This window comes from Takifugu flavidus, chromosome 19, assembly GCF_003711565.1.
Source record: "Takifugu flavidus isolate HTHZ2018 chromosome 19, ASM371156v2, whole genome shotgun sequence".
Lineage (NCBI taxonomy): Eukaryota > Metazoa > Chordata > Actinopteri > Tetraodontiformes > Tetraodontidae > Takifugu > Takifugu flavidus.
In genome coordinates this window covers 11,296,098-11,315,383 of record NC_079538.1, presented here as the reverse complement: position 1 = coordinate 11,315,383, position 19,286 = coordinate 11,296,098, and the positions used below count along the sequence as shown (strand labels likewise).

General features: G+C 46.5%; 2 protein-coding genes across 5 annotated transcripts in view; one reads left to right on the top strand and one right to left on the bottom strand.

Annotated features, from left to right (window-relative positions):
• Positions 1-14,144, top strand: part of ccdc85cb (coiled-coil domain containing 85C, b) — a 30,750-nt gene extending 16,606 nt beyond the window's left edge. The window contains exons 2-7 of one of the 4 annotated variants that reach the window (XM_057016622.1): positions 4,987-5,063; positions 5,903-5,944; positions 8,471-8,572; positions 10,738-10,830; positions 11,204-11,302; positions 12,156-14,144. In XM_057016622.1, coding sequence (XP_056872602.1) covers positions 4,987-5,063; positions 5,903-5,944; positions 8,471-8,572; positions 10,738-10,830; positions 11,204-11,302; positions 12,156-12,245 — 503 coding nt within the window. In that variant the 3' untranslated portion in view covers positions 12,246-14,144. Of the gene's footprint in view, positions 1-4,986; positions 5,064-5,902; positions 5,945-8,467; positions 8,573-10,737; positions 10,831-11,203; positions 11,303-12,155 lie in introns of all 4 variants that reach the window. The other 3 variants (XM_057016621.1, XM_057016625.1, XM_057016624.1) reach the window with 3 other exon arrangements.
• A 177-nt stretch (positions 14,145-14,321) lies between these two features.
• Positions 14,322-18,687, bottom strand: ccnk (cyclin K). The gene is made up of 11 exons (XM_057016614.1): positions 18,533-18,687; positions 17,797-18,026; positions 17,589-17,670; positions 17,373-17,504; positions 17,157-17,262; positions 17,014-17,071; positions 16,622-16,791; positions 16,330-16,538; positions 16,171-16,201; positions 15,978-16,049; positions 14,322-15,405 (listed from the first exon to the last, which is right to left on the bottom strand). Exons 1-11 carry the CDS (start codon positions 18,539-18,541, stop codon positions 14,861-14,863), a joined length of 1,644 nt encoding a protein of 547 aa, XP_056872594.1. The 5' UTR covers positions 18,542-18,687; the 3' UTR covers positions 14,322-14,860.
• Positions 18,688-19,286: the final 599 nt, after the last annotated feature.

Here is a 19,286-nt window from a genome sequence, read left to right as displayed (position 1 = left end):
TTTGCTTCTGCATAAAAGAACACTGTTATCACACACACACACGCATACTTAAACATGGTGACATTCACATGAAATACATGTCTACACACACCAGAGGGGAAGTGAGGTGAGGCGCTTCCCCACCCTCAGCGTAAGTGCCATGTCTTGTCAGATGGGGTTAGCTTCCTGCCAGCTGATGAAGCGGTCCAGCCTTTGAAGCCCTTCCAGGGCCCCGTGCCTTTACGTGCTTGGGTTGCCAGGTTCTGCCATTCCCCTCATTAATGCAGCATCGCTGCCCACTTAACTGTACGGTCCTGTTCCCGCGGTTGGACTGCCCCGGCTGTGACCGAGCACTGGGCACCGAGGCAGAGGAGCCACATGCACTCACACTGGGACGCCGGCCAGGCACATGCGAGCATGCATATTCACACGCAGCTCAGACAGACTGGGGCGCAAGTAAGTGCAATAATCTTAAACACTCCCACATGTGCACAACATTTCTCACTTTCTAAAGAGAAACAGCGACGGAGAAAAACAAAGGCGCTGCTGTCGACAGTGCTCATCGCCATCATTGCTGCTCTGTCGAGAACCTGTTGAAAGACTTGTGAACGCACAGATGGAATTATAGACGTGCTGTACTGTCTTGAAAAATTCAAAGGCAGCTTCTCAGCCAAAATTACAAGAGCAAAGCTGTAAAAAGTGGTTTCCAGAATTTCTTTGTCAGCCCTGATATTAGCATGCCCCTAAAACGAGCTGTTTCCAACAAAACGCAGGACGTCCTTGGCTAAATACAGAGTTTTGGCTGCAGGATGTGGTACAAAGAGTCGAGCATAAAATGTGCAAAGAGGCCATAATCGGGATAGGGTGGCATTGTTGAAGTGCCAAAATCAGCCAGCTGGTTTTCCGGTGATAGAGTTATACAAGCTCCAGCAGCACTAGAGGGAGTGGCACTCTCTCGCTCTTTTCTTTCTCCTTCACCTCTTTATTCCTTATCAGTCTTCCTTTTGTTAGCTTTTCATGGGTTTAATTGAAATTCTCTGTCTCTGAATGCGGTGCTCACCAGAGATGTTTTTGTGAGAGAAATGAGACTTTCTGCAGTCGACCAGATCCGATTTCCTGGAATTTACTGTACTTTGACTTGGGTGTTGGTGCAGGGAAAGAGGGAGAGCGAATGTTTAGACTGTTTCTGCTCTGTCTTCAACATCTTGAGGCAATTGACCCAACCTCCTGCCTCCTGCACACACACACAAAGTATGATCACAGATGGGTTTAAACATCTCCACCCTCACAAGAACACACACCTTAGATATTGATGCATCCCATATGCGCTCCCCACCTCACATATGTTTGACAAAATCACTCATTCCAACTGTGCACAAACATACACTTTGCTGATAAGGAGTATTCCTGTGTCTGCAGTAAAACACGGCATTACAGCTGTAAAGGGGCGATGAAAGCCAGAGCCGAGTCTGTTCTCAACAGGCTCGTATGAGCTCTGGAATCTAACTAGAAAAATAAGCCAAGCCTTTTTAAACATAAAAGATTCCGCTTTGCTGTTACATGGGTGTGCACGCAGCCATTTTAACCAGTGTTTTGAGTTTCCCGGCAGCATCGGGGTGGCTGTGGGGTTTGGTTTCGGCATTGCTCCTGAATAAGCAGCGGCTCTGTTTTCATATGGATCATTGTCACGGGAAAACTGCCTTTTGGTGATGGCTGCACAAATTCCCATGGGGAAAAAGGGGAAAGCTAAAACTTACCCTCTCCCCCTCAATTAATACCAAGTTCTCCTGAGCTCCAGGTCACTTTGTGTTTTGGGCCAATATTCCTCAATCTTTCCCCTGACTGCAGATATGCTGCTTTGACATTTCTGACTTTTTCCAGACTCGCTCCGCTTACACATGCAAAATCTACGACTATTGCTCCTCGTCTCCACCGTCCAACAGTCTCTCAAACACATGTAAACCTGGTCCACCTGCTGAGTGGCTCTTGCCATCAAACCTTTGTCAAAGCCTTGTTGCCATGACCTCAGTGACAGTAGGTTGAGCTTGTGTTCGCAGTCAAATCTTTTCAGTTTTTGCAGTATTCTTAGCTAAGCTCCTGGTTCCTAGTAGCTGTTAAACTCACTGGAGAAATGAGGCCTTCACCAGAAGAGCGTGATGCTGTGCGGCGCAGCAGCAAAGTGACCCCTGATGAACAGATGGAGATGGAGTCTGGAGCCCAGTGTGACACAAAGAAAAACCCGTTGAGGTTATGACCTCTTTAGAGGGTTGCAACAAGTTGTGGCGAGCTTTAGAAAACACTCCCCTTCCCCCCACCCAGCAACAGCAACATACAGGTGACCAGCAGCTCTGGTTATTCAGTAGCAGAAAATGGAAAATGACTGAGTATCTCGACGGGTGTCACGGAATATAAAGAAACAGAAACTTGGAGAGGAGCTCCGCCAAGTAGGGAGTGGCTGCTGGAAATGGGTCACAGCCGCATTGACTTGATCTGAAGTGACGTGCAGAGCGCGGGTGGGGGTGGGGGGCAGACCCGCGCCACTGTCTGCATCACCTTCTTGTCCTGCACACAAACGCACGCTCATGTTAAGAGCCGCCACGTGCTCTCTGCTCACCGGGTAAACAGCACTCGTGCAGCATTTAAAAATAGATGCTTGTGCATCATAAGGACAAGTCTGCTGCGCTCAGTCTGACACTTGTACTTTTTGCTCCGCATCTGTCTCTATAAAGAACATTTGGGCTTTGCATAAGTAAGAACAAAGTTTAATTATTTTTTTTCCCTCCATCGTCATGGAGAAACAGTGAATATATGGAGAGAGCCACCCTCCTGGAGCTGGGTGTTAAAATGGCTGGATCCTGCTTCCTGAACCCTGCTCTTCATGTGGGAGGTGTTGAGGCATTTTTGGAGATGCTCTCTGTTCCTGCGAATGTTCCCACGCTCGATTTGCACAAATTTAAGCGAGAACACATTAACATGGCACAGATAAAGCTGGAGCGAGGCGCTCTCAGTGCTAACATGACCTTCATACAACGCTTGAAAGGCTTAAAGATGTGAAGTTGAAGGGTGCTTCTGTGATTCTCTAGTTAAACACTTTAGATTTTAGATTAACTTTTTATTGTGTCTGGGAAGAAATTCCAGTAACTCTCAATCTCTGGAAACAACCTAAATGTAGAGTTAGTTAACCCGAATCCTAGGCGGCCTTTTTCCCAGTCCTCCTCTTTATGCTCCCCTGATGCCTGCAGGCCGAGGAACCGTCATCCTAATCGGCTTGAGATCTGGCTGCAGGTCAGGCCAACAGATGAATACAGATTAGAGGGTCACAAGGCAGAGAGGGAGATTAGCAGCTCTGGCCAACGTAGCCTCCTCCGCTGACCCTTCATCAAAGCAGTCCACGGACAACTGTATCTACTGGGCCTGAAAAGTCGAGGGAAAAACTGTAATCCTACCTTTTTATACTGTACACCTTTACACGCTGAAAGCCTGATTTTAGAGGAAGCTTTGCTTCCTTTTGTGTCATGACACCAAAGACGGCCTCAGTCTGGGAGGAAACTGACCATCTGGTGTTTTAACACACACTGTTTGCTCAACTGCACCATTGAAGCTACATCTGTGTTTGGGCCGCCGAATGATTGGGAGGTCATTTCTATAGGGTAGCAGCCCCCTTACGCCCAACCGGGTGGTCATTTGTATTGCATGGTTAATAAACAGGCGCTTAAACCTGTTGGATTTAAATGAACAGGCACCGAGCTGGGAGTTTGTGCGCGGTTCTGCTTAGCAGAGACCTGTTCAGCAAACTTTCCCTCAGCTTTATTGGATCTCTCTCTCTGTCTCTCTCTCTCTCTCTCTCGCTCTCTCTGTGCTTCTACTCAGAATACAAAATGAAATAAAGCTGCCTGCGCTGTGTTCCAGACGAGCTGCCGGAGTTCGCTTCCTGGGTGTACCTCGGCTTTGATCTGACTGTAAATTAAACATTGCTGCTGAGATAACAGGCGCCGTGCCACCTACTGGGTCCAACTCTACCTCCACTCCTCACACAGCTAATGTCCCTGGTTTGAACTCGGCAGAATTGATTCATGTTGAATGCTGCTTTATCTGGATCAACAACACTTGTGGGAATCTCTGCGGAGCAATTAGGCTGCAGTTGCATCGTTGTTGTTGGGTCTTTTTTTTTGCGTTGTCAGTAGTTCAAAGCAGAGACAGTTTTGCGGCGAATCTCATCACACACATCAGCGCCGTCTGCGTCTGCCTCTGTGAATGAGAGGTGAGAGGGAATGCGTGCCAAACCGGGAAACGGCCACACAGGAGGTCGCAAGTGAGGTTAGACACAGCTAATCTGAGTGGGGGCGTTGAGTGTCTGACCTTTGGCATTCCCCTACAACTATTTTTGTAAGCACATGGTTAACAAAACACATTGCGTGGTGGATGCAGCCATTTCCCCTGGTCAAAAGACTCTTATGATCTTCTGTCTTTTGTTTCAATTCCAAATTTGGGGCTTTTGAAGACCATTGTATTCTCACATTTTGATGTTGTCTTACTCTGTTACCTGTTATTGCCTTCAGCCACTTTATCAAACAAATCTGCACAATGTTAATATTTTAACAATCCCTATTCTTATGATACATTTCAGAAAACATGTTATATATTCTGTACCATCTACCTTGGGGCCCATCCCTCATTTGTACATTTGTATAAAGCTCACTTTCCAAATAATTTTTTGCTGGTTGCACTTGATCTGTTTGCTGTTATCTGCTGACACACAGGCTTAACTAGAAAAAACAATATTATAATAATAGCAATATTTGACCTCCGGTGCACTTTTGTGGAGATGTAGAGAAGCTGTTTAAACTGAGGTATTTAGAGTGTCGGAGGCCTCTGATAGTGCAGACCAGGCTTTTAAGCTGTATGTGGTCCTTTTGCTCCAGCGGCTGCGCCCTGGCGGCTTTCTGCTGGAGGCCTTTGAAATGCTAATCACTTTTCCTTCCCTTTTGTCTTCCGTCTCCCCTCCAGATCCGTCCTCCAACTACATCAGACAGCTGGAAACGAAAGTGCGGATCCTCGAGGATGATAATAAGCTTCTCTCACAGGTGAGCTGCACGTGCTGCAGAGGTAAACGTTTCTGCATTTCATCCGTAGCCCAAACAGTAGTTGCTTGAACTTCCGAACTCACAGAAACACCGCTGCTGCAACTTCACGGCTCGCGCCAAAAGTCATGGCAGCCGCGAGATAAAGTGGTTGCCTGATGTCGCCGCGAAGCCGCCCCCTCACGACTGTCTGCCTGTTAGTTGGCGAGTATGTTTATCCATGTTTAATTCATGGGGAGTCAGTAAGCTTCAGTAGAGAGCAGTGATGTCGGCCCCCGAGGCGAGCCGTGAGACTGCGGGAGAGATGAGAGCTGCAGCGGTGACAGAGTAAAGCACTGCTACCAAAGCTGACCTTGTTCTGACTTCTCCCAAAATTTCAGATGGCTGGGGCAGATGAGAGGAGGTGGGAGTGCAAGTATAAAGGGATCGGGGGTGCGGGGGTGGGCGCGGAGGTTCATGGGGAGTTCACATATCAGTTTGCAGGGACGCGCGAGGCTGAAACTTGCAGCCGAGACATCAATTTTTCATATTCACGGGGCCAAAATGTGGAGCCTCCAAGTTTCTGCTCATCATCCATTAATGAGGTTCATGTATTCCGCTCTTGAACGCAACTGTTGCTCAGCTTTAAGATGTGGTCAACACCAGCTGCGTGCTAGTCAGGCTGCCGGCAGTCGAGAACTGGAGATTCATCCTTTAAAAAGTGTTTGATCTAAAGCATTTTTGCTTTACATGAAGTGATTTCTCTTTTTTAGATCCATCCGTAGGCAGAGTGACGGCCACAATCACAGATATGTGTAAAACGTATAATTATTCTGAACCACTATACATTTTTTTCTCCATAGGCGAATAACCGGTCTAGCTTATCACAGATACAGACGACAAAGGTAACTTTCTGAAACGTCCCTCTCTCTGCTCAGCTCACCTGATGTCAGCTCTTCACCTTCTTCTCCTTTCTTTTTGTCTGGTGGTGCGACTTTCTGTAAAAGCTTTAAGGAGAGTTTGGACAGGATGTAAACAATGGCTCTACAGGGTAACGCAAATGGAGGTGATTTGATTCAGAAGCCAGGAAAAGCCCATGTTTGACTCATCTTCCCAGAAAAACATGCATTTGAACAAAAATACCTCATTGGTTGTGCAAGATTGTAGCTTACCTTGGATCAACTTTGATTTTGAAAGGCTAATTTGTCAATAATTAGTTGTTTTGCATTATCTTGTAGAGCGACCTTTATGTCCAGTCCCTCCCTGCACGGCTAGCATGCTAATGAATGAGCACTTGATGCCCTGCTTGTATGCGGCCTATTTTTCAGAGAAGATATTTATGTCCTGCCTGGTACCAGGTACCGCCATCGAGCGCTCTGGTGTATAAATGTCGCTCGCTCATCCGACTTGTCGAGACGTCTGCTGGGCTGAATAATTAAAGATGTGGGGGAATCACAGGTAGATCTGCAAACATCTATAATGCATGACCGACAACTCGGAGCAGAGGAAGAAATTGTTAATGGTTTTGTCGCGATGAACTTTGGTTTCCAACAAATTGGCAATAAAACATGAGTGTACCCTTGTAAATAATTAAAAAAGGCACTGAGGTTTGCTGTTCATATGATTGTTATATAATAATCTAGCAGGTGGACTTGTCACATTGGATTATTCACCTCACTGGACTTGTTGCCTAACTTCCTGTGTTATGAAACAAGCCCAGTGGAAGTTTTGTCAACCTGAAAGGAAACAATAGCTTCTTATCACTGGAATGTTGCCCCTCGAAACCAGCCCTGCTGAAGAACTTTACTGTACTGGAGGGAGGGTGTTAGCAACAGAGTCCCGTGGTAAATATTAACGGGGCCCGTAGAGGGTCGGTTTGAAACGCAGGTGTGTGTTCACGTGCACGAGTCAACTTACTCAGACATGCGTGGATGTGGTTTGCGTTCTAATGGTCCTCCCACTCACATTGTTCTTTGTTTTTCAGCCGTGGCCTCTTTCCATAAATTACTGGTGTTTAGAGGAAATGTTGGGTTGTAGCTACAGGTTGACTGACGGATGCAGCCTGTTTAACCACTGAAAACCAATAGTGCAAAAAAAAAAGAAAGAAAAAAAAAGCCGCACAAATCTTTTTTCTTTTTCATAGTAAAATTGTGGCATGTATTCATTTGTTGTTCTTTTTTAACAAATAAGCCCAGCATTTAACAATGCAAGCGTAGCTGCGCATAAATGAGGTTAATGTGGACCCTCGTGTCAAGGTGACATCATCTCGCTGCCCCTCATAACTCAGACAGAAATGATGCAAGATGTTCACAGCTTCCCCCCGTCAGCACCTCGAACGCTGTAATGGATGGATAGTTGCGGGAGATTGCAGCAACTGCAATAATTCTGTTGGTCTCGTGGTCAAGGTCAGACCCAAGAAGGAATTTAAGTTGGAGACGTCCGTTGGCCTGGAACAAAAACAAGATATAGCGGTAATGAAATGATTTGTCCGTTTCGGGAATTGCGTGTTTATCTGACATTCAGGGAATACACAAAGCCTGGAGAAATGTTAGCCGAGAAGTAGGAGACGAGCATGAATTTGGAAACCCAAAGGGTAGATTGTGCCGAGGGAGGGATTGTGAAAGGTTGGGTGAACACCAGGAGGTTCCGGAGTCGCGAGAGGAGAGAAGGCGGCAGCAATCAAAGCACTGAGAAGATGAGAGGGATGCTGACTGGTGTGTGTGTGTGTGTGTGTGTGTGAGTGTGCGATTGTGCTGAGGGAGATAACACAAAGGCAGGCAGCAAGACTGTCCAACGTCCACAGACGCACACCCACAGATAATCGGACTATTTATTGCTCGAGTGCTCCCAGGCGTCACGTGTGTTCACATAAGGGGGGGGGGGGGGGGGGGCACTGGAGCGTGATGAGAGAAATGTCACAAGGAACGGAGGTGTTTCCGTCCGCTGGGATGGGCGACACATCAAGGAACCAGCGGTCTTTGTCGGCTAATGAGAGCCAATCTCAGCAACTCCGTCCCTCGACGACCACGAGACGTGGCGCGGTTTAGTGAACCGAAGCGCCGTTTATGTAACACATGAAAGGTTTGGGGCTCAGAGCGATGGCAGGAGTCAGTGGAGGACACTGACGCATCAGTCAGGTTAAATTATAATACAGTGACGTACTATCCAATAGGACCATCAAAGATATTGACAGGCTGTGAGCTGCAGGGCATATATCCAGAGTATAGACTTTGAACATAATTGTTCTTTGGTAATCCACAAAAACAATGACCAGTCTCCAGTTTCTTTATGTACAAATGTGCATCCGCATTAGAAATGTTGGTTTTTCATAATGGAGAACACAAATTTGCAAGAAGAGCTTAAAACATGCCTGATGTTGCTTTTTCATTGTTCCTTGTTTTTGTCTGTGTGTTTGTTTTTGTGCTCAGCAGTGCAACCCAGGTGACCTCCGGGCCCTGAGGAAGGGAATGAGCCTGTACCATTCCGAGTCCCAGCTGTCCTCGCTGCCCCAGCGCCAGGACGCCATGCACGTGGTCAGTAGCCAGGAAGAACTAACAGAACCACAGAGGTCACCATAAAGCCTGGGAGGGGGGACAAATACACACGTATACCCAACGTTCAGTGATCAGAATTTGTGACTTTCGGGGTAAACGCAAACACACACTGAATTTCAGGGATACGCATCAGATCAGCTTCAACAGGAAATGAAGCACTAGAGGGAAGAACAAAGATGAGGGAAAGGAAGGAAGATGAAACAGACTGGAATAACAGAGGAGGAAGGCTGTAATCCAAGACGGAGAGCAAGGTTTGAAAGCGGTCGGCCTCCACATTCCGCCCTCTCCTGTCCTCCCTCCATCGGTTTCCGTTCTCCTCCCAGGAGCCGGTTTGAACTGAATCCCACAATGAAAGTAATAATCCTCTCCAATCCAGCGCCACCCCTGACCCTGCCTGTGTCTGCAAGGGGGAGGCACCATAATTGTTTTCTGACTGCTTAAGTTAGCTCCGAGTGTGGCTATACCCTCAATCAGAGGATGAAAAGAATCAATATTGTCTTTTAATCACAGTGGCAGGGAGTCGGGGGTGGGAACCGCCACTCTGGATAAGCACCTGAGTCAAACCTGCCCCCTCGAAGGGTTTTAAACACCATCCAGTTATAATCAGGAACCTTTGTCCCCTGTCCAGATGTCTGTCCTCACTGTATAAAAGATAAACAAATGCCTTCTGCTTGATATTGACGCTCCCCTGCTGAAGGTGATGTTGGAAACAAGGAAGAGGTTTTCATGACAGTAGAGGTGGTTTTTTCAGTCCTTAACTGGGGTCAGTGGGCTCCTGGGACCAGCAAAACCTCTCTTTTGGTTTGAGGAAAAGTGGGGATTCAAGTTTTGTCAAAACATATCATGAGTAGGACTCTTGCCATCACAGAGTTGTTGTTTTTGGCTGTTTGGGGCCCGTCTGACCTCAGTGTCATCAGGCAGCGACGCTGCTATCTCGGCTGACGGACGAGAATCATCTGATCATCGTCGAGTGAGGAGCGTGACTCCCCGACCGTGTTCTGTAGCGTGATATTGTCAGAAAAACAGTCGTGACAAAAATAAGCGGGCTAAAGAAAGGACACGCAGACGCTCTAAATCAGGCCTGTTTATGTACAGCCGGTCGTCTCTCGGCGTTCAGCTGCAGGACCGTAAACACTCCACAGAGCTGTTTTTCCCGCCTGTCTAAATCAGTTTCCTCCCTGTGCTGCTCCCCAAATCAAAATAAACCGGGAAACCTGGCTCTGATGGGAGCACAAAGTGTTTACACATTTCAAACAATGGCTCCAACCCACCAAAGAGACCATCGAAGGGGGGCGACGCTGATTTATGTGCTGTTTTTGTTTCCTTTAGCTGACTTTAAAATGCATTTCAGAGGGAGATTCGCACCAGTAGGAAGCCACCGCAGAGTGTCTGGAAGAAAACAAACGTTTTCCTGGGAAACGATGCTAATTAATGCTAAAGACCATCTGAGCAGTTTCATGAAAGCGATCGCGATTGATCAGATGCCATAAATAAAATATCTCATGTCTACATCCATTGATTATGAATAACCTGTTTCCCTCTAAACATCCCTCCGGGTCACTGCGGGATTGTTATTCTATATTTCTGCACTGTCAGGTCATGTGGGCTCCCCCTGGCACCTAAACTGGGCCAGCGGGTAAAATGCATCGCTGGTTAGAGGAGAATAGGCCGCGGAGCCGCGGAGCTGTGTCTAATGCAGGGCCCCGATGCTGCCGAACACTGAATGGAGCCATTGTTTGTCCCTCCAACAGAGAGCCACTGTTTGGAACAGACCAGGGGGGGTAAGATGAGTCAGGCAGGGGTCTCGGCTCCTCTTCCCTGGCTGGCTGCTCCCATCACACCAGGTTAAGTCAGAGCGTGCAGGTAGCATACCTGACTGTGGAGTTTAATACACAGATCCAGACGTAGGGGGAAGAAAAACACATGATTTGATTTGGGGGGAAACGGATGCTATTTTCATCGCTGCAGCACAATAAATCCCTCCCGTTAGATCACATCCAACTCTGATCACAGTGGCGCTTTAAGGCTTATTCAGTATTCTGTGGAGGTTACGGATCCAGCTCCTGTTCCTCCCGCATCCTAGCTCAACTTCTCTGGAAGAAAAGCTACAAACCATAACAGCGGTTGTGTCCTCCTTCTTTAAGGGTACTGGCCGCCTCCCAACCAGTGAGTCCTCTCCTGCTACAGGATACCTGTCCTGCGTCCAGAAGCCTGAGGCCGTGGTGCATGCCATGAAGGTTGGAAGACTTATTCACCATTTCACCAGAGCTGCTTTAAGATTGGAGTTAAAACTCAGTGCACACATCAGACTGAACTTGTTGGTATCAAACTGGTTAAATACGATTAATATTTGTTCCGATTATAGATGCGCCGTGTAGTTCCTATCTTTGGCCACCGTGGGGCAGTCATGTAACGTAAAGAAAATGTTTACGTAAACATGTTGGTGCCGCGATTGTGGGCAGGTACCTAAAATACTGCAACTTAGGAAAAAGTAGAGCCTCTGGAAGTAACTGCAGTGTCTAGACTCGCCTTAAAAAAAGAATGCTTTGTCTTTAATGAGGCTAATAAAATTGTTCAGCTTTAAAGGCTCACGGCTGCATCTGCCCACAGGTGCTGGAGGTTCATGAGAACCTAGACAAGCAGGTTCCAGAGGACTACGAGGACGATCTGAGCGAGAAGGAGAAGGCCATCGTGAGAGAAATGTGCAACGTAAGAGTTTTATTTTTTCTTCTTAAAACTAAGAGACCCGTTTAAATGAGATGCAAGAAAATCGGGTTTTATTTGGGAATGTTTTCCTTCTTTCTTGGGATGGATAAAGAACCATTGGTGTAAACAATGTGGTCCTTTTTCCCACAATGCCCCTGTTTGTTCTGTTAGTTTTTGCATTCTCCTCAGCCGGGTGCAAATCAGGTCACTTTCTGAGCCGCTCGCACTAATGAGGATGCCTTATTTAGACTCATTTGGTTAGAAATGGCATCTGCAGCAGAGTCTGGGCACAGCTCTCTCTTTCCATCTCCTCTCTCAGCTTCCCACCCTCACCCTCCTCGTCCTCCCTCGTCCCCGTTCCAACCCCAGTCCAAAGTCTCATAGTTGAGCTGTCAGAGCAATTAAACCAGAGCGGCCTGGAAAAGAGCACTCCCTCTCCTCCATCTCCCCATCTCTCTCCATCTTTGTCTGCTGGCCCTGAAAGGCCCCAGTGCGGGATAAAAGGTCTGCTGATTAGAGAGAGAGAGCTGCCCTATCCTGTTTTGGCCCTGCAGAGGTATGTGACAGGGAGGAATCTGGATGAGCACCACAAAAGTACCACTGTAGTATCAGTAGGGTCCCCTGGGCCCCCCTCCCCTCTTAGTGCAGAGAGATCTCAGCAGCAGAGAGCAGCCGTGTGAGGACGGAGATTCAGAGATAGCGAAGCCGTAATGTGGGTCTGCCACCAGCTCAAAGTCAAACTGTGAGCCAGTGAAGTGAAGAAGAAAGACTCTCCTCCTTTCCACCCCCCCTCCATCTCTTGTGTCTGCTTCTCTCTTCCTGCGCCTCTTGACTTCCCCCTCTCGTCTGTTCGCAGGTGGTGTGGAGAAAGCTGGGGGACGCGGCCGGATCAAAGCTGTCCGTCAGGCAGCACCTCTCTGGGAACCAGTTCAAAGGGCCGCTGTAGCGCGGCAAGCAGCCGGAAAAAGAGAGAGAGTTCAGGATTTGCAGTACCTGCAGCTCACCTGAAGACACCTCCGACTACCTGCCGACACAGTCCATCACGCTCTACTCCGCACTGCCTACTGCATTCCTTCGATAGACACTCAAAAGTCTGGCTAACGAACGGACCCGTTAACCTGCCATTTACACACAAAAAACATTTAAATCCGAGTTTATAAGGCGACTGGCAGCTAGATTCACCAACGCACCACTTTTTTCCCACCGTCTCGGAGGCGACGCCGCCGCTGTCTGCGAGAGCTACCAACACACTTCAGTTCCTGTCCTCCGTGGCAAACCTGTCCTGCGCTAGGCTAGCAATACAACATGGTTTCAAGCACAGACCTGCTGAGATCTCTCCACTGGGGTGTGACAGAAGCATCGCAGTGGTCTCACCTGAGAAGTTTCCTCCTTAGCTCCTGTCGCGCGTATAACTCCCCCTAGTGGTGAAAGAGTATAATTAGTATTAGCGTTCAAAAGTGTTAACTAATGTGAAACCCACTGTGACCTAGCGCCTTTTGCTCATAAGACAAGTCTATGATAAATAAACGTCTAGAGATCACTGTTAACTTGTGTATATTATGTATAAAACCATAGCACTACTTCATTGTTATTGATTTTACTTTATCTCTTTTGTATTCTAGCGTGGCCATGTGATCAATACTTTAGTTTGATAAGCACACACGTACAGACCCGAACAAGGGTTTGATTTTAGTAAAAACGTTGTCTTTTTTTTCTATCTATCTATCTATCTTTCTTTTTTTTTAATGACTTGTTATCTGGTCGCTATGTAACTTCTGAAAATCCTTTGAGGCCATTCTGAATCCAATCATGTCCACATGCTAATGGGTAGATCATTCACGTTTGTGAAATCAGCCAAAAGAAACAAAAATTAACGAAAATGTAAACAACGTATGCTGTGTGCATGCTCGACAATCATTTTCTCAGGTTGGGAGGACTCCAGCTTTAGCATCTATGACAGAGTCAGGCTGTGTGTGTGTGCGTGTGTGTGTGTGTGACAAACCCGGTTACATCTCGGTCAGAGGCTGCTGAAGGCGTTTGCTGAATCCATCCAAAAAAAGAATTGAAAATGAAAAAGCCCAGTTCAGCATCCTTATCTCTGGTTTTGTTTTATCAGCAGATGAAAAAGGGAGGTTTCTTGCTGTTGCCATGGATTCAGCAGGTGCGTGGATGCAGCGCATCTTTCGCGACACGGATCCTTCTTCTCTTTGAGAGTCTTCCATTCGCTGTCTCCTCTTGAAAACATTTCTTGATGTCAGAGTGAACAAACACGTTTCTCCTCAGAGTATTTATTTGCCAGATGTCAGATAGAGATGGGAGAGCTCGCCGTAGCTGATCTATCCGATTTATCGGGTCACTTTGGTGGCTGACAGCTCAGGCTGTCCCATTTCTAGTGTTGTTTGTTCCAAATTAGAACATTTTGTGAGGCTGCCCGCCATGCAAGCTCAAATAATGGGTAAAAAAACTAAATCAAGGTATGATTTTATAGAAGTGTCCTTTTTTCTAGGAACTAATTCGAAGCCACTGTACCATTTTGAATACTTTATACAGTATATACAGGAAGTGGCATTTGATTTGAGGCTTGCCACCCTTTTTCTGCATGGTGTTTTGATTTGGAACCCAACTGTCTCTTTTTGTAAATGTCTTTAGTGTTTGTTTTTTTCTGCTAAAAAGCTAAAACCAGTGAACAATTCTAGATTCGACAGCGTATACGTCGGCTCCTGTAGTAACTAGCATGGCTGTGACTTTTTTCATGAGTTGTACTCATAGGATTGTTCGACAGCTGAAAATCTTAGATAATTCTTAGAACAATTTGGGAGAAAATAAAAGTTGATTGATACTGTAACGTCTGGTCTTTCCCCCCGTTTCCTTCAGTCACACTGCCCCCTAGCGGTGTAAAAAGTCAATGTTTCTCTGGAGTCTGGCTACTTATTCCCAACTTGCTGTGAAATCAGTGTTGCTTTAAGTTTAAGTTTTGATTGAAATTATTTTCATGCTTTATTGGTATGAAGATTAAACAAACTTTAAAGAAATGAAGCACACTTTATTTCCCAACGGCCAATAACAAAACAGAGAAAAGAGCCTGTTTAAGGCACACATGGAACCTCAAACATGGAAATAAAATCTAAATCTTAGACTTTCCAGTGGTCCACAGTTGATGTGACAGCTGTAATCTTGTCACAGGACACTTTAGAGGACAGCTGAACAGGCTGTATGATGGTTTTCTTAATGTTCATCCACCTCAACATATGGGGAAGGAGACAGAGACATTTAGAAAATCCCAGTTTTCACCCCTGAAGTATAAAAGGGAACAGAAGATAGTACATTTCTATAACAATGACCAGGACATAATTCTAAAACTGTGCCTGTACAACTGTCACTGCTCTTCAGTGCAGCTGCCCAGGAAACTTTGAAGTCTAAATGTTTTTAAGCCACATTAATGAGGCGACAGGACACAAAAAGGCTCTCCCTCGGCATCGGAGGATCCGTGCTGTTCCAGGAAACTTCCTCCATCAGCTGCGGCTCCGTGCAGATTTAGTCCGTGACCCTGGTGCGGTGCCCTCATCTCATCCACCCACCGCGGTTCAGGGGCATGCCCGGCGGTGGCGGCAAGGGCACTTGTGCTTGCCCCGGGGGCACGGGAGGTGGGGGAGGGTACCCGGCAGGCGGCAGACCGATACCTGGAGGGGGAACGTGGCCTGGCGGCATGCGTGGCGGCGGTGGGGGATAGCTGTTGTAGCCTGGAGGTGGATACGCCGGTGGCAAGCTGGGTGGTGGATAGCTGGTAGGAGGAGGACCTGGAGGTGGTGCTGCAGGAGGGGGATACACATGATACGGTGGCATCGGAGCAGCATAACTGGGTGGCATGGGAGCGTAGGAGGGGCCTTCTGTCTTCATCATGGACTGCAGGCTCTGGAACCCTTCACCCGACATGTAGGAGCTGGTGGTGGACATGAGGTAGTTGGACGGTGGGGGCGGAGGAGGACGATGAGGCAGGGGAGGGGGCTGCTGATGCGGAGGTGGAGCATGTGGCGGAGGAGGAGCGACTTCAGTTCCTGGTTCTGCTTCAGCGGGAGGTGCCGGAGCCGGGGCTGGGGCTTTGCGGTCTGTGGAGAATTTTAAAAAATGTTAAAGAAGCACACGCCATCCATCACTGGAGATGAAACACTTAGGGCCATTTAAGTGGCGTTCAGTCATTAAAAAGTGGTTTAAAAATGTCTGATAAACAAGAATTCCCACTGTCATATGAACAAACAACCTTTTCATTCTCAGACGGTGACCACACAGCTGGAAATTAACAGGCTCGACCGCAGGAGAGCTCATTACCAGACTCATTTTGGTCTGGGGGTTAGAAGTATGCAAATCTGGGGAAGAATGCCCAGATGTTTGACCAGGGACGTAATCGGACTGACCCCCAGTTTCCACATAAAGAGTCTGTGCCGCACCGCCGAGCAGATCCACCCTCATTCCAGTGAGCAGCTGTATTTCCACAGCGAGTACCTCACCGTGCCTCTGGAGCATCCCTGACACGCCAAGTTGGAGCTACGCTTCAGTATCTCAGACGTTTATGTGGACACCGGGGGTGAGAGCTTTGGGTCTAAAGTTCTGGCAGTCCATTCCAGGCCTGGTGTTGGCACTAACAGAACGGCAGATGGATGGTTTTTTACAACTTTCTTACCTGGGGGAGGCTGTGATGTGGGCAGAGGGGGCATCGGGCTCTCAAGTCTAGGAATCTTTGATCCGAGTTGTTCTGTAAATTAAAGGTGCAGTTAAAACAAACCCTGCCAATAACAGGAACGCGACCCGCATTAGAATTGGTTTATTATCAGTCAATGAAAGGAGATTAACAAAGCTCAGTTATGCGTGTTTACCAGGAGCCTTTGGTTCATCTTTTGGGGACGTCTGTGTGAAAGAAAAGAGTGGAAGAAATTATGGAAACACTGAAAAATGTAGAACTTTAAAAAACAAGAGCAACCGACTTAATACTGATCACCCGCTTAGAGATGGGACACATTCACACATGCACTCACGAGTGAGCGTTTGAGCTGGCGCGCAGGGCTGCTTCCCTGAGGGGAGGTCTTCTTTGGTGGTGGGGGAGGAGGGTTGTTGGCTGGTGGTGGTCCCTGTGGGGTTGGAGGTGCAGGGGCAGGAGGAGCCAGCGTCCTCTCCTTCTCCTGTAGCTGCTGAGGAATCGTCTTGTTCCCCTGGGAATACAGGTCCAGGATCTGATGACAGATATCTACAACAAAAATGAGGTTTTTGTTCAAACAAAGGTAGGTGGAGCGAAGCGCTGCGACAGGACAAATGTTTCACGATCGGCACCTTCTAGCAGTTCAACTGGAACATCCTGGACGAACTGCTCCCACCAGCGACGCGACGACTGCTTGGCGGTCCACTCCTGGATGTCAAACTTACAGAGGCGTCCGGCCAGGTACATGACAGCAACGGCGATGATCTCTGGCTCCCACTGGAGGGACAGCATGGTGCACAGGCTGCCAGGAACACACAACACACAATTAAGGTCCTGAATGGTGTCTACACTTTTCCCTAAAAGATGTAAAAAGTTAGATTATTTTGTCACAAGAGGTAGAAACTCCAGGTGGTTTGAACCTAGTGAGAAAAGGACTTTTCAGAAGTGAGAAAAGGACTGAGAAAACAGAGTTTAATGCAAACATTTCCCCGGAATCCCACACATGACCTACTCCACTGCCTACCTGTCGTTGACAAAAGTCCATGCCATCTGCAGGACCTTGCAAACTTTATTCTTCTCGCCTACATTACAAGGGTCCATTAGTTTTTCACGTACTGTATGATGATGTATCAACAGTGCACATGTAAAGAGAGAATTTCATCCAACCTTTAAGTTGCTTCACATAGCGAAGCAGGAACATGTAAGGATGTTCCACCTGCAGGTCAAATTTAATAGTCTGAAGCAAAATTCTCTCCAGCACCATCACCTCTTCCTATGAGAAAGCAGAGAAATGAATGAAGGCAAAGGTTAGAATAACTATGACTTCTGTCTTATGTAAGTCCATTTTAGGCTGCATTTGGAAAATATTTGAAATAATAGCACCTTTGGATCATCTCCAAACTGGGCAAACTGCACATCGTTTAGCAAACTTCGGGCAGTTTTGATGATGTCTTTGCACTTCTTTGGGGTCTCCTCCACTTTTCCCGCCAAGAAAAGACAGCATGCCCCTGTAACCTGATTGGATAAAGGCCATATCACAATTGTCAAATGAGTCCGCTTTCAGGTGACAAGTCAATGAGAATGATCGTCTGATCTTACATATCTGGGAAACTGCTTGAAGGAGTGAAACATGTAGAAGCGGTGGAAATATATGATGCCGGTGGCCAGTGTGTCATAGTGTCTGATGACTTGTCAAGGTCACTTAACTTACACCCAAGATCTGAATGTTACTACTGCAAAAAAAAAGTTTTTAGATTATTTTCTCAGTCTTTTGCCAGTATTTAATTATACTGCCCATCAAGGATACAGGCCAAGTCTGGTTCCCACGTCAAATATGAAGCGGGCTCCTTCTCTCCGATAGCGAGCCTCAGTTCCAGGATCTAGTCCTTCAGACTGAGATGGGGTGTGGGCTAAATCCTTTTTGTCCCAGTACCAGCATGGCTTGATGTGGTCCAACATTCCTTGACTGGACAAGTTCTCTTTGGAATCCTTCATTGGCTGAGGAGAGGAAACAGAGGATGGACCCGCCACACCTGGCTGTGGAGATGACAGATAACCATGATTATATGACCAACAAGTGTTCCTCGATTAAAGTATAAACCTTCCCCGATTCATACTGCGTTGGTATGTGAAGCAGAGGGCGGTGACGGGGACGTTTATTACCGCTACCAGCACCTGCTTAATTGCATGGGATCAACACGACGAATAAGCTACCTACGGTTAGCAGCGAACGTGAGGTGTTAGCCGAGCAAACACGACAAAAGTTAGTAACAGTAATGTAACGGTCGAGATCACACCAGACGAGTGCATAATTTAAATCAAATATACGTGTATACGAGTAAAGTCAAACCGGGAAAGGAAAATTCAAATGAAGTAATTAAAAAAAAAGTAGACATCAATGACAATCACTCAACACACAAGTGACTTGTTAGCAACCTAGCGTAGGTTAGCAAACCTGCTCTATTCGCTGACTTTGAGCCAGCGATGAGTCGGATTTCATTATTTATTTTTCTAATATCTGGTTGTGACTATAAATATCTTGCCTTTAACATGTAGCCGAGGACAGAAGTCAACAAAATAGGCAGCGGCGTTTAAATTCCACAGTGATCACGGTATCGTAGCTAACAAGTGACCATCCGCAGACTCCATTGTAACTCCGCCATCATGGGTCAACGTCACAGAAATGACGTCCAACGTCATTACGTAAGACGTAGGACGTAATTACGCTGGAGCGACTGGTAGATTTTCTTTTCCCCCAGTATATTTAGATTTAAACTCTAAATTACCCTCTTGATATGTGCTAGTTAATTACTTAGTTAATTACTACACACATAACAAAAAAAAAAAACAAAGCAGGAAAAAAAACAAAAACATTTCCTTAATAGAAATTAAATGTGCTATTCCCCAATTAACCACTAGAGGGAAACAAATAATAACTGTTAAACTTCGTAAGCGAGACTGAATTTTTGAAACAAAGGTATGAGTATCTCTCCTTTTATCCCTGTCTTTCTCTATTTTAAATGATAAATCAAGAGCTTATCTTAAATCTTAACTTCTTTCCATTCCTTGAATGAATTACTTTCCACGATGAATAATAATGACATGTTTTTAATTCACCAGTCCAATTATATTCACCCCCAATACTGATATCCTGTATGATGATGCAACAATGCTCATGTGCATACCAGTAATGAATAAAAAAAATGCAAAATTTAAGGGAGTTAAAAGCTGTCAGATATGTGGCATATCACTAATGAGTTTATTTTTTTCTTCATAGTTGGTAAATTGGGAAAAAAC

What these genes read in the sequence shown, in the direction of transcription:
- ccnk (XM_057016614.1), bottom strand. An exon ending in GTGGGAACCAGACTTGGCCT is followed by an intron (nt 17,671 to 17,796) that starts GTATCCTTGATG and finishes ACAAGTCATCAG; the next exon opens with ACACTATGACACACTGGCCA. An exon ending in TCCAGTTGAACTGCTAGAAG is followed by an intron (nt 16,539 to 16,621) that starts GTGCCGATCGTG and finishes TTTTTGTTGTAG; the next exon opens with ATATCTGTCATCAGATCCTG.